Source organism: Martes martes, assembly GCF_963455335.1.
Source record: "Martes martes genome assembly, chromosome: 11".
In the NCBI taxonomy this organism is placed as follows: Eukaryota; Metazoa; Chordata; class Mammalia; order Carnivora; family Mustelidae; genus Martes; species Martes martes.
The window spans coordinates 93,587,187-93,599,616 of record NC_137899.1 but is presented as its reverse complement, the minus strand read 5'-3'; the positions used below and the strand labels follow the sequence as shown (position 1 = coordinate 93,599,616).

Here is a 12,430-nt window from a genome sequence, read left to right as displayed (position 1 = left end):
CTACCCTAAATAATCATGTACCGTGTGCTCTCAGTCTAGAGAAACAAGGGATGTTTGTTTAGGAAAGTGGAAACGGAGGCCAGGGGCATAAATAAGTGATTAAAATGGAAAACATTAAACTCTGAACACTACAGCTTTATAGTACTGGAGGCACACTCTGTGAAATAAAAAAATAGATGGGCTCTAACGAAACTCGAGGATTTAAGATAGACATAGGGAAGATTAAGGGAAGTCTGTTGGGGGCAGGCAGATGCCTGGCTGGCTCAGTTGGAAGAACATCCAACTCTTGATCTCAGGGTCATGAGTCCAAGCCTCACACTGGGCATGGAGCCTACTTTAAAATAAATAAAGTAAATTTTAAAATAAAAACAGTTTTTAGAGGGCAGGAGGGGCAACTGGCCAGCTCAGTCAGTGGAGCAGGTGACTCTTGATTTGAGGGTCATGAGTTCGACACCCTTGCTGCGTGTGGAGATTACTTTAAAAAAAAAAAAGAAGAAGAAGAAGAAGAAGAAAGAAAGCCTGTTAGTGGAATGCTGATATTCTTCTGCTTATCTGAGATGTTATATCCCAAGGATGGTCCTTTCTTTCTCTCAGGGGAGAAAAGTCAGTCCCTCTAATAGAAGAGTAAAATAAAAAAGCACTGTCTCAATCATAGGAAAAGGACCTGATCCAGTAAACTTAGGGCTCTCCCGGTAGAAAGAAAAAGCAGCCAGTCAGATTCCTGATTAGGGAATCTGGGACAGCTCTGGTGAGTAATGGTTACACTGTTTATTGAATCCGGGGTGTAAAAGGAGCTGGTGCAGGCAGGAAGCATTTGCCTTGCTTCTAGGCAGACAGAATCAATCTGAAAATCTCTGGCTAAAATAAAGAATAGGAATAAGAAATTCCTCTGTCACCAAACCAGTAGCATACCAGGTTATATGTTTCATGGGTCCGCAGGGGACCGAAAATATTTTTTAAGTACTCTGGAGAAAGAGAGATTGCACTTAATTCAAACAGTAATCAAGGGGGAGAGGGAAAAAACAAACAAACAAAAAAGAAAATAGTTATCAAAGCAAACCAATTCATCATTCTCCGTGTCTTATGAGAAACTACCTCCAACATACATTTAAAAGACAGGACTCAACACACAGTATTGGAAACACTGCTTGTTTCTTCGTATATAATACTACCGAAGCACCAAGAGCAGGCACACATTACTTTCACGTGAGAGGAGTAAAATCTGCTGCTTTCTCCAGGATTGCCTTTTTTACCCAGTTCTGCTTGCAGCCAATTATACGCTCCACTTCTAAAACCAATGGTCAAAATTTAAAAGCCAATAGGTTTATAAGGACAGCTTAGGGGACCACAATCTTAGAACCTGCAGCTTCCTTAGTATCAAACACCAGGTAAGAGGAAAAACTGTCACTAATTTAAATACAATCGGTATCCTATTTCAGCCTTCAGCCTCCCTTTTCCATTCTTCCTTTTGTTTTTTCCACACTGCCTCTCTCCTACCTCACAACCAGAATTTCTTCATTAAACCATACTTTCCATTTGGCTATAAATGTTTGTATGAATTAATTTTGCTAGATGCCAATGGAATTATTCTTCTCAAGTCTGAATGAAAATAGAAGGAAAATTATACCAAATTTAATAAGAATACTCAGAGCTGTTCCAGAAAGACATTTTCATACAAAGTGACAAAAAAATACATTTAAATCTAAAGTAATATTCAACCTGTAAAGCTGTAACCAACTGTATGTTTAAATGAATTCTTAAAGTATAAATAACTTTTAGGCTTTTTAATTAAAGAAGAGAATTACTTACTCCAGAAGAATATTATTCATATCCTGTGTAAAGAATTTTTTCCTTCCTTCTTCATCAAAAAGTTTGGCAGCCTAGAGAAACATAAGATTGTCAATATCGCTTTTTTTTTTTTTTAAGATTTTACTTATTTATTTGACAGAGAGAGTGTGCACATACAAGCAAGGGGAGTGGCAGGCAGAGGAAAAGCCAGAGACCACTGTAGGGCTCCATCCCAACACCCTGAGATCATGACCTGAGCCAAAGGCAGACCTTTAAGGAACTGAGCCACCCAGGCGCCATGCCAATCACTTTCAATAAACACATTGTTTCCATATTTATTTACTAAAGGATAAGCTTCTTGAGGGTGGGGCTACTGTGATTTACTTCACTTTGTATCCTCCATACCCAGTTTAGTACATGGCATGAGCAGGAAATTAGTGTAACACATTTAGCATATACGCCAATGTTTCCTATTACCTCTGTATTTAATTTTTCTTAATCCTACTAAATTAACAAAATTATACATACAAGACTTCTTAGTGCTTTGGGTATCTTGTGTACTTGACCATCCACAGGTTTATTAATTATTGCTGTGATCTCCAGGATAACAACAAGCAGATGTCTCACTTTCTATTGAGTGTCTACAAGGTATCTACCTGATATTCTACACGTTATATTCATTACCATCTTTAAACCTCGTAACAGCCAATGACATTAGCATGACAGCCCCCACTGTACAAACAAGGAAGCTAAATCTGTCAGAGGTTACATGACATGCCCCCAAATCACACTACTAGTAAGTGGTGGATCCAGGACTCAGACACAAGCTTTCTGACTTCTACTGCGCAACACCGTCACCCTGTACAAAGACACCTGGCTCCCTGCAGCCTGTTTAGGTTCCACCTAATTACTTATAACCAAAAAACGTAGGAAAGGTAATTATCAAGGGATAAGCAAAAGTTAATAATACAATGAGGTTAATTTCATCGTTATGTTTGTCACCTCAACCAGGTGACCAGAAACCAAGTTATCAGCAAACCCCACCAGAAGGAAAATGCACTGGGAAAATCACAAACGATGTAGTTGAGGTCCATGAGGTATAAAACACCAAGAAGCCTGATCTAATAATCTGAGCAAGCCATATGCTGACTCAGCCATCCCACCAAGTTATTTGACTTTATATGCAATAAGTAGAAGAAAATTTCTAAGATGTGCCTCAGTACTTCTTAGCATGAAAACTGGGTACGTGTAGGGGGTGGAAATATATGAAAGGCATAGGGAAACTAAACTTCAAGAAAAATAATAAAAAGTCAAGAGGTTGTACAGTGGAAGAATATTACAAAGTAAGAAAAGAGCCACAAGAAGCAATTCCTTCTCACACAGACATAAGCATTTAAACTAAGGATGACTTCTCACCTCCTAAAGAAAAAAATACCATTCTCGTATTTCAAATAAAACATATAGAGAAGTCATAGATACCAGTAAGTGAAATCAAACTTCTTACTGATGATTTCCTACCAAGGAGTCAGGGAGCACCTGTATTAACCCTGGAAGGGCTATTAAGAGAGAGAGAAAGAGAAATATGTTCTGGTATATAAGATATGACAAAGCTTTTACAAGACTGTAACACACTCATTATTAATCAATTTTGCTTAGTAAGTAAAAATGAATGGCATATAACACAGCAAACAGAGTGCCTACAATGGAACTCCACAGTCCTGCCTTTAAATACTGACCTTAAATCACGGCTCAGCCATTTAAAAATTATGTGGCCTTGGGCAAATCACGTCACCTTTTGAACCTTAGTTTCCTCATCTATTAAATGGAAGATCACTACCTACTTCACCTGACTGTTGGAGGATCAGACTACACAGTAGGCAAAGCACACTAAACCCAATCAGGGTACTGTTCCCCCGAATGGTTAAATGCTATGTGAGACACAGAAACACTGCATTCAATACAGAGTACAGGTTTCTGCTAAATAAACAAAAGCTATTTAAAAACATTTTTTTTAAGATTTTATTTATTTATTTGACAGACGGAGATCACAAGCAGGCAGAGAGGCAGGCAGAGAGAGAGAGGAGGAAGCAGGCTTCCGGCTGAGCGGAGAGCCCGATGCGGGGCTCGATCCCAGGACCTGGGATCATGACCTGAGCCAAAGGCAGAGGCTTTAACCCACTGAGCCACCCAGGCGCCTCAAGAGCTATTTTTTTTTTTTTTAAAAGACTGTATTTGTTCATTTGAAAGAGAGACAGAGAGAGCACAAGCAGGGGGAAAGGCAGAGAGGGAGGGAGTGGGAGCGGGAGTTGCAGGCTCCCCACTGAGCTGGAAGCCTGATATGGGACTCGATCCCAGGACCTGCAGATCATGAGCTTCAGCTCCTGGAGATCAGGAGCCGAAGGTAGAGGCTTAATCATCTGAGCCACCCAGGCACCCCAAGAGCTATTATTATTAATAATATCTTGCAAAATGTGGAACACATCATTAACACTTTTTAAAACCTGTAAAAAACTAAAGGTTTTAGAGATAGGCAACATGGGAAAGCAAGAAGCATACACTTTGGAGTTAGGTGAACCCTTGTGGCGAAAATCTGGCTCCACAACTTACTAGTTACACACACATGACCAAGCTATTTAATCTACCTCAAGTTTCTTAACCACAAAAAGGAAATAATACCTATATTTCCCATGCAGAGTAGCTGAGGAGATTAAATAAAAACCTGCTTACTACCGAATCTACAGACTGTATACTTTTCAAAAAATAAGCACAGAAAATAGCAAAACAATGAAAACAAAAGAGATGAGTAACAGGATAAAAAAGAAAATGACAAAGATCAATTATATAATTATGACAAGTGTAAAAAAATAAAATCATTTGTTAAAAGAGAAAGGACTCAGATGAGGCCAATAAAGAAATTAAACACTGTCTATAAGAAAAAGAGCTAAAATAAAATCAAAGAGGTTGAAGGTAAATGATGAGAAAAACTACCACGTAGAAATAAAGACAAAAGAGTCTACAGTAAGTCAGACAAAACTAAATTCAAGGTAAAACGCAGTAACAGCACAAAAAGTCACCTTCAAATGATAATCACCACAAAGAAGATCTAGCCATCAAGAATTTTATGGGTCAAACAACACATCATGGAAATAAAGCAAAAATGATGGTAAACACAATTTATAACCTAAGAAATATTGGCAATGAGATATTTTAACACACTTCTCTAAATTCCATACTAATGAAATACATTAAAATAAGTAAAAATATGGGTGAGCCAAAATTAAGTCACAACTTCAGAAGAAATGCTAAAGAATAAAAAATTTGGAAAAAAATAATAGAATTACTAAATAAAATCTGTAGAAAAATTAGATAAATCTAATATTCCCGTAATCAGGTATTTAAATTTCAGTTAAAGTTATGAAAAATAAATACAATATAAAGATGATTAGTAAATTTTAAAATGTGACTTAAGTTGGGTTACTACAATCACATGAGAAAGAAGCAAGCTGTATAGTCCATACATTACCATCCCATTAATTATTTTTTATAATACTATAACATTTGCAAATGAATGGATTAAAATCCAGAAAAATAAATGATTTAATAGTGGTTATTTCTGCTGGGAGTGGGGAATGTAAGATTATGGGGGATCTTTCCCTATGTATGAAAATACATTTTATACTGTGCATTTTACTTTTGTAGTCAAGAAAAAAATGAGGACTAAAATATGGCATGGGTTCAAAAAAAGATGCTCAAGTAATCAAGAAGGGCCTTTTAAGCTAGGTTTGGCATGTTATTATTATTATTTTTAATATTTTATTTATTTGAGAGAGAGTGGGTGAGCATAGCAGGGGGAGGGACAGAGGGCAAGGGAGAAGCAGACTCCCTGCTGAGCAGGAAGCCTGCTGTGGGGATTGATCCCAGGAACCTGAGCTGAAGGCAAACCACTTAATCAACTGAGCCACCCAGGGCACCTGCTGGCATGTTATTTTAAGTCAAAATATTATCTCCCTGAGATTAAACAAAGTGTGATGACACTTATCTGGATCTGCAGCTACTTAAACAAAGATTATGAATCCAAGTCAATCTAGAGAGGTATCTAATGTGACATGCTAAAGTTCAGCCCTCAAGTTTGGCCTAATGGGAACACAATGCATCTTACTAAATGTGATTAGCTGGAAAAATCAATTAAAAAATAACTAGATGTTGATAGCTTGGACCAAGTTCAGGTATGCTTGTGTAATGTTACTACTTGCTCCTCCCTTCCCTCTATTGTCTTTATGTGACTTTTTTTTACAATAAAAATTGTTATTTATGAAAGCTATGCTGAAAAATATTTATAAGATAAGGGGCACCTGGGTGGCTCAGTCCTTTAAGTGTCCAACTCTTGATTTCAGCTCAGGTCATGATCCCAGGGTACTGGGATCAAGACCCACTTCAGGCTCTGTGATCAGTGGGGAGTCTGTTTGAGGAGTCTCTCCCTCTTCCTCTGCTCCTTCTCCCTCACACTCACTTCTGCAAGCATACTCTCAGTCTTTCTAAAATAAATCTTTTAAAAAATTTATAAAATGAAATAAAATAATAAAACAGTCACCCATTATGTTGCTGTAACTATTACCTACTTCAAATCTAAAGCCTATGCATATGGCCAATGCATAAAGGAAATATAGAAAATCATAAGTTGTTTATATGGGTGCTGGGATTGTGGGTTATTACTTTTGTCTTATAGAAAGCATTTATTGTCAAGTTTATGTGGCAAATAAGAAACAAGGGAATTATTACACTTACTACACGGAGGTCGTCAATGCGTTTTTCAAGAAGAGCAGGTAGACCCTCTGGGAGTGTAGGCACCACCTTGGGCATAACCTGAGAGGCATAGGTTGGCTGGGTGGTGTTTCCATTCTCTCCCCCTGACTCGGAGAGGGGGCTACCATCAGAAGCAGCATCCAGTAATCTGTCAAAGTCGAAATCATCTAGCATCTCTAGGGCATTTTCAGCTTCCTGAAACAGTTCATGTTCGTTTGTGCCAACAAAAATAGGGAGGTCCGGATCAGCACTGTTCAGATTTAAGTCCGAGACGTCATTTCCCAATGCTGCAGCAGTGGAGGGGGGTTTATTCAGAGAGGAGGTCGTTAAGTTCACTGGGACTTTGGGGTTAGGCTCCTTCTTTAATGCATCCTTCTCTTTCTGAAATTTTCGTATCATGGCAGCTAGAGAAAGAGAATCTTTATAACGTTTCTTCTTTTTTTCAGACTTGTGGGAATTTAGAGCCACAACTCTGTGAAGAAAAAAGTCATCCATTAGGCTATGCATAATTTTAAAGTTGAAAGCCTCATGTAAATAAGCAGGCATAGATCATCAAAACAATCATCTGATATATGGGAGAGCAAATTTCTTATTAAATAATCCTTTTATCACAGCATCTTTCTCATCATCTGGATGTACCGTCACTGAGGAAAGGTCGACAGGTAAATGGTCATCAGAGTGAAGAAAATGAATGGACTAAAGTTAACAGAAAGAAACACAACAGAATGTACTCAGGTTTATTAGAGAATATGAAGTTAAACTTACTACCGTTTTTGGAATGTTCACATTCTTAAGCACTTCTATAAAGTGGTCGCCTAAGAAATAAACCAAGTAAAGAAATGCACTTTCGCTAAAAACAGAGTTGCCTTACAACCAGAGAAGCTCACACAAGTAAAACTTCAAACTGATACTCCAGGTGGTTTGTGCTACAAGCTGCCAAAGAAATGCAAAATCTTCCTAGACCCTATTCTATCTGCTGCTACCTTCTGATCACTTTCACTTTCCATTCTGGGAACAGCCATGTGAGGCAATCATATACGTGTAATTTTCTGTGACAATGTTCTCCCTACGGAAACCATGGGGAAAAGGTGGTTTCAGTTCAGTTACCACTCTCTCTAGAAATCTTTCCTACATTCTATGGCTTATATGCTTCTATATGCACTACAGAATCAAAAAGATGATTTGTAACTTCAAGTCAAGCCCATGTTTCATTTACTGTTACATACTCCAAATACATATACTCCAAATACAAATACAACAATACCTGGTATACAACAGGTACTTAATAAATATTTGCTGCATGAATAAGTTATGAATTTGAGAAAATGACAAATTCAATAAAAGGCATTATAGACTTTGTTCCCAAAGAAGTTTACTTGTAAATAATGACCTTTTAATATATTCACTAGTAATCTATGCTTTTCCTTACTTACTTACTGACTCCAAGGTCACTAAAATCTCATGTTTACAGGAGGATAAATACCTCCCTACATCAATCTTTTGAATACTGATAGGCCAAAATGCAGATGCACCTCCCCTGGTAAGGAGGGGAAGAAAATCCAGCCTCTCATAGTTTCTGTCCCTTACTTCTCCAAAAAAAGTCATAGAGAAGCAAGAGCAAATGGTAATTTTATGAATGCATAGTATAAACATTTTATTCTTATGACTTAGTCTTTTGAGAAATTCTGCTTTATTTTTAGAGATAATACTATTACCTCAAATTATAAGCATGAAGAGCTAAACAAATGCCTTTTTAAATAGTAAAACAACTATAAATTGTTCACACAAAGACTACTGCCAATCCTCAATCCCCAGGCATCTAATAAGCTTAGTTTTAGCACAGAAAGTTCAAAACAATTGTTTAAGGCTTATACTATCTTTTCAAACTGATTCTTGTTGGTAAAAAGTTGTAATGAGCAAAATACTTAATAAATGAATTTGTAAATCTGATCTAAAGCACCGTGAGTCTCTAAAATGATAAACTCTTCTACTTATCAATCAATAAATATTAATTAATTAAAATTGAAGATGACAGATTGAATACTGAGTGTCATGAGAGGTCCGACTGCTGTCAGACATGGCCCACAGACGTGGGCAGGAACATGGCCATAGTAAACTGGAACTTCCAGATTATAAACAATGGAAGACAGAAGGAACACCATTAGAAACTGTCCAGGAGAAGCTGGCTGCATGGACCCATGGAGCCGCAATGAAGCTTGGAGATACATGGTGCTTTTGCAAACAATGTTTCCTTTGTTGGTGCATTATTAAAAGAATTCAAATGGGGATTTGCTGCATTTGTGGTAGCTGTAGGAGCTGAATATTACCTGGAGTCCAAGAATAAAGATAAGAAGCGTCACTGAAGATAATACCTGGAAATATCTTAAAGGCTTCTTAAATCTCTTATAAAAATAAGATTTCTTCAATGTACTTGTCTGTGTGTTTCCCCTTAAAGAATACTAGTAAGATTTAGTAAAGAATACATGTGCAAAAAAACTCCCAAAACCTAAGATGACAAAACTTTCTACTTACTAATACTTACACCAAATACATATAAATATTATTAAATATAAGTTAACAGTCATTGACATTTATAAATAGAGTATTAAATTAGACCCAGCAAAGCTGAATGAATAAATGCTAAATATATCTTTCTAAAAGGGCAGCTGGTCAACTATGACCCTATGATGTTTAATTTTACATACCCCAATTGTTTGGGTACTTTTTTCCTTGGCTTCTTCTCCTTTTCCCCTTCCTCTTTCCGCTTCCGCTTCTTCATTTCAATGTCATCTTCTTTTATTTTGGGAATCTGCAAATGATAGAAGAATGTATCACTTATCTGAGTATCAATGCTTTACTCTTTGATGGTATCAATATAGCATCCAGGGCAGTTTTCTCTCAAAGTTCAGTGTACAACGTTAGGAGTGCTTGTAATAAATGCAGATTCTTGGGGGTATACAAGCACTGCGTGGTTTTTAACAAACATTCTGGTCATTCTGGTACAAGTTAAGTCCTTTGATCACACTTCAAGAAACACTTAACTAGGGGCGCCTGGGTGGCTCAGTGGGTTAAAGCCTCTGCCTTCGGCTAGAGTCATGATCCCAGGGTCCTGGGATCGAGCCCCGCATCGGGCTCTCCGCTCAGCAGGGAGCCTGCCTCCTCCTCTCTCTCTGCCTGCTTCTCTGCCTACTTGTGATCTCTGTCTGTCAAATAAATAAATAAAATCTTTAAAAAAAAAAAGATTTTATTTATTTATTTGACACAGAGAGATCACAAGTAGGCAGAGAGGCAGGCAGAGAGGGAGGGAGGAAGCAGGCTCCCTGCTGAGCGGAGAGCCCGATGCGGGGCTCGATCCCAGGACCCTGGGATCATGACCCGAGCCGAAGGCAGAGGCTTTAACCCACTGAGCCACCCAGGCGCCCCAATAAATAAAATCTTTAAAAACAAACAAACAACCAAAAAAACACTTAACTAAGGACACTCTTCATTTCCTAAAACAATGTATACATTCCATACAATTAGCTTTATAAAATACATCTTGGGAAAGGTAATAGCTTTTCACCATTTCTTTTTTTTTTTTTTTGCTTTTCATCATTTCTGTACCGTCTTAACTTATCCTAGAAACTTACTCTTAACCCCCAAGCAGCAGATTATAAGACCACATATGGAGAGAGAAGTTTTAAAACAATACAATTCTCCTATGATATAAATATCAATTTCCCCTTATCTACATAATTTTACCTTAAAGCATGTAAATAACTACAGATTCATTAAACAATGGTTAGCATTTTATTTTTCCTTATATTCACAAGTAAATAAAAAAGTACACCCTATTAACTGAACACTCATTACTACTGCAATGCTGGATAAACTTACTTTGGGTGGCTTGTGCTTCTGGTTGTCTGTAATATCTTCTTCTTCAGTATCTGAAGCTTGGCGAAACTGCAGTGTGCCAGTGTTGATGTAAAAGCCTCCATATTTTGTTGTTAGAGAAGCAGGAACTAACTCGTCATACTGTATTAAAAAAAAAAAAAAGGTCTCAGATACATCCTACTATTAATTCTATAAATATATCAAAGAAATTCAATCACTATGTCAGCACCTTCCTTAAATCCTAACTACGAAACTAAATGCAATGAGGATGTTTGTGGAGTAAATTGAGAAAAAGTTAGTATCTGAGATAAAAATGAGCCTGGATTACTCAGTATTTATAAATAATGGAAATTCTGGAATAACAACACAAATTCTATCATCTGCTGAGAAAAATTTAAAGATCACTACTACTATTCTTAATGATAAATGATTCTTTTATTGTTTCATAAATCTTTATGTATTTTTTTAAAAGATTTTATTTATTTGACAGAGAGAGAGATCACAAGTCAGCAGAGAGGCAGGCAGAGAGAGAGGGGGAAGCAGGCTCCCTGCTGAGCAGAGAGCCTGACGCAGGGCTCGATCCCAGGACCCTGAGATCATGACCTGAGCCAAAGGCAGAGGCTTAACCCACTGAGCCACCCAGGCACGCTATGTATGTATTTTTTAAGTGAGCTCTATACCCCAAATGGGGCTCAAACTCACAACCCAGAGATTAAGGGTCATATGCTCTACCAGCCGAGCCAGCCAGGCACCCCAAGAACAAATGATTATGATGAGAAATTCACACAAGTTAAATTCAAACAAGTTAATCATTCAGGCAAAGAATAAATTTCATTTCCCAACATATCAGTATATAATTTTATTCATAAGAAGATTATAATGAATAACAAAGTTACTTCTTGTGTCTTAGCTCTAAGCTATTAGGTGGAAATTTTTAAAACAAAAATAGCAGAGTATGTGTTTAAAAAGGAAGCAGAAAACTAACTGCCCAGTTCATTAAGCATACATTGTAAAGAGCCAGGTACTTGGCTTGAGCAAGAGATGCAAATTATCTAAACCAGACTGAAGGTTTGACCTAATATATCACTTAAGCTGATGTCCTCTAAGCTTGAATTTTAAAGTTTATCACTTCTCACCTGATGAAAATGGACAAAAGCAAACATTAAATGAAGGTCAATCTTCACCAAATAATGGAGTCCTAGGTGGTTGAGAAAAAAGGAACTACTTATCTAACAGAGCTACATACCTGCTACCTGAGGTCCCCAAAACTCTACTTACAGGCTCTTCATATTTTGTATTTTTAAGAAAGTCAGATTTTTAAGGAGAATCCTTTGCCATGGACAAGGAATATAGAGCATGTACTAGTTACTCTAAGAATATTAAGGCTAAGTACAAAAATTCTGCTTTTAACTTGTATCCTTTTCAATTAAATAGGGAATAGAAAAAGAAAGAATTTCCAGTTTAATCACACTGAATCAAAAAGAAATGAAGCAGGGGGAAAAAAAGGAATGAATTGCTTTCTTGTTGCTTCACTTGATGGGCTACTATAAAGATCTACGGGTAAAACCTTCAGAAAGAGTCCAGTACTATCTGTAAGCAAAAAAGTAATGCGAAGAGTAGAGAATTAAAAGTGAAATGACTCTGTAGTAATTATTTTCTGGAAATGTGTAATTGCGACAAACACATCTGTACTTTTCGCTTACACTGCTTTATAATTTACAATGCTTCTTCATATAAATTATTTCACTTGGTCCTCCTGATACCTTTGAGGCAAAAAAAGACAAGTATTATTCCCATTTTATAAGTGAAAACCAAATTTAGAGGTTAAAAACCTTGCCAGAATAATTTTTTAAAGCTTATAGTAGAGGCTCTGGCTGTATTTTGAACTATCCACTACACCAAGCAGCTTTTCCGACAGGAAACACATTCGTCACTACATTACAGGGCAACATGGTGTTGTCCATAT

General features: G+C 37.1%; 1 protein-coding gene and 1 pseudogene across 3 annotated transcripts in view; one reads left to right on the top strand and one right to left on the bottom strand.

Annotated features, from left to right (window-relative positions):
• Window positions 1-12,430, bottom strand: part of UBN2 (ubinuclein 2) — a 70,040-nt gene that overhangs the window by 28,089 nt on the left and 29,521 nt on the right. For both annotated transcript variants that reach the window (XM_080818774.1, XM_080818775.1), the window contains exons 4-7: window positions 10,468-10,605; window positions 9,297-9,400; window positions 6,574-7,063; window positions 1,810-1,880 (exon numbers count right to left, since the gene is read on the bottom strand). In XM_080818774.1, the coding sequence (XP_080674900.1) occupies window positions 1,810-1,880; window positions 6,574-7,063; window positions 9,297-9,400; window positions 10,468-10,605 (803 nt within the window). The remainder of the gene's footprint in view (window positions 1-1,809; window positions 1,881-6,573; window positions 7,064-9,296; window positions 9,401-10,467; window positions 10,606-12,430) is intronic.
• On the top strand, window positions 8,669-8,954 carry LOC308352584 (NADH dehydrogenase [ubiquinone] 1 beta subcomplex subunit 3-like; annotated as a pseudogene). Its single transcript has one exon. The product of its transcript is annotated as an NADH dehydrogenase [ubiquinone] 1 beta subcomplex subunit 3-like (transcript).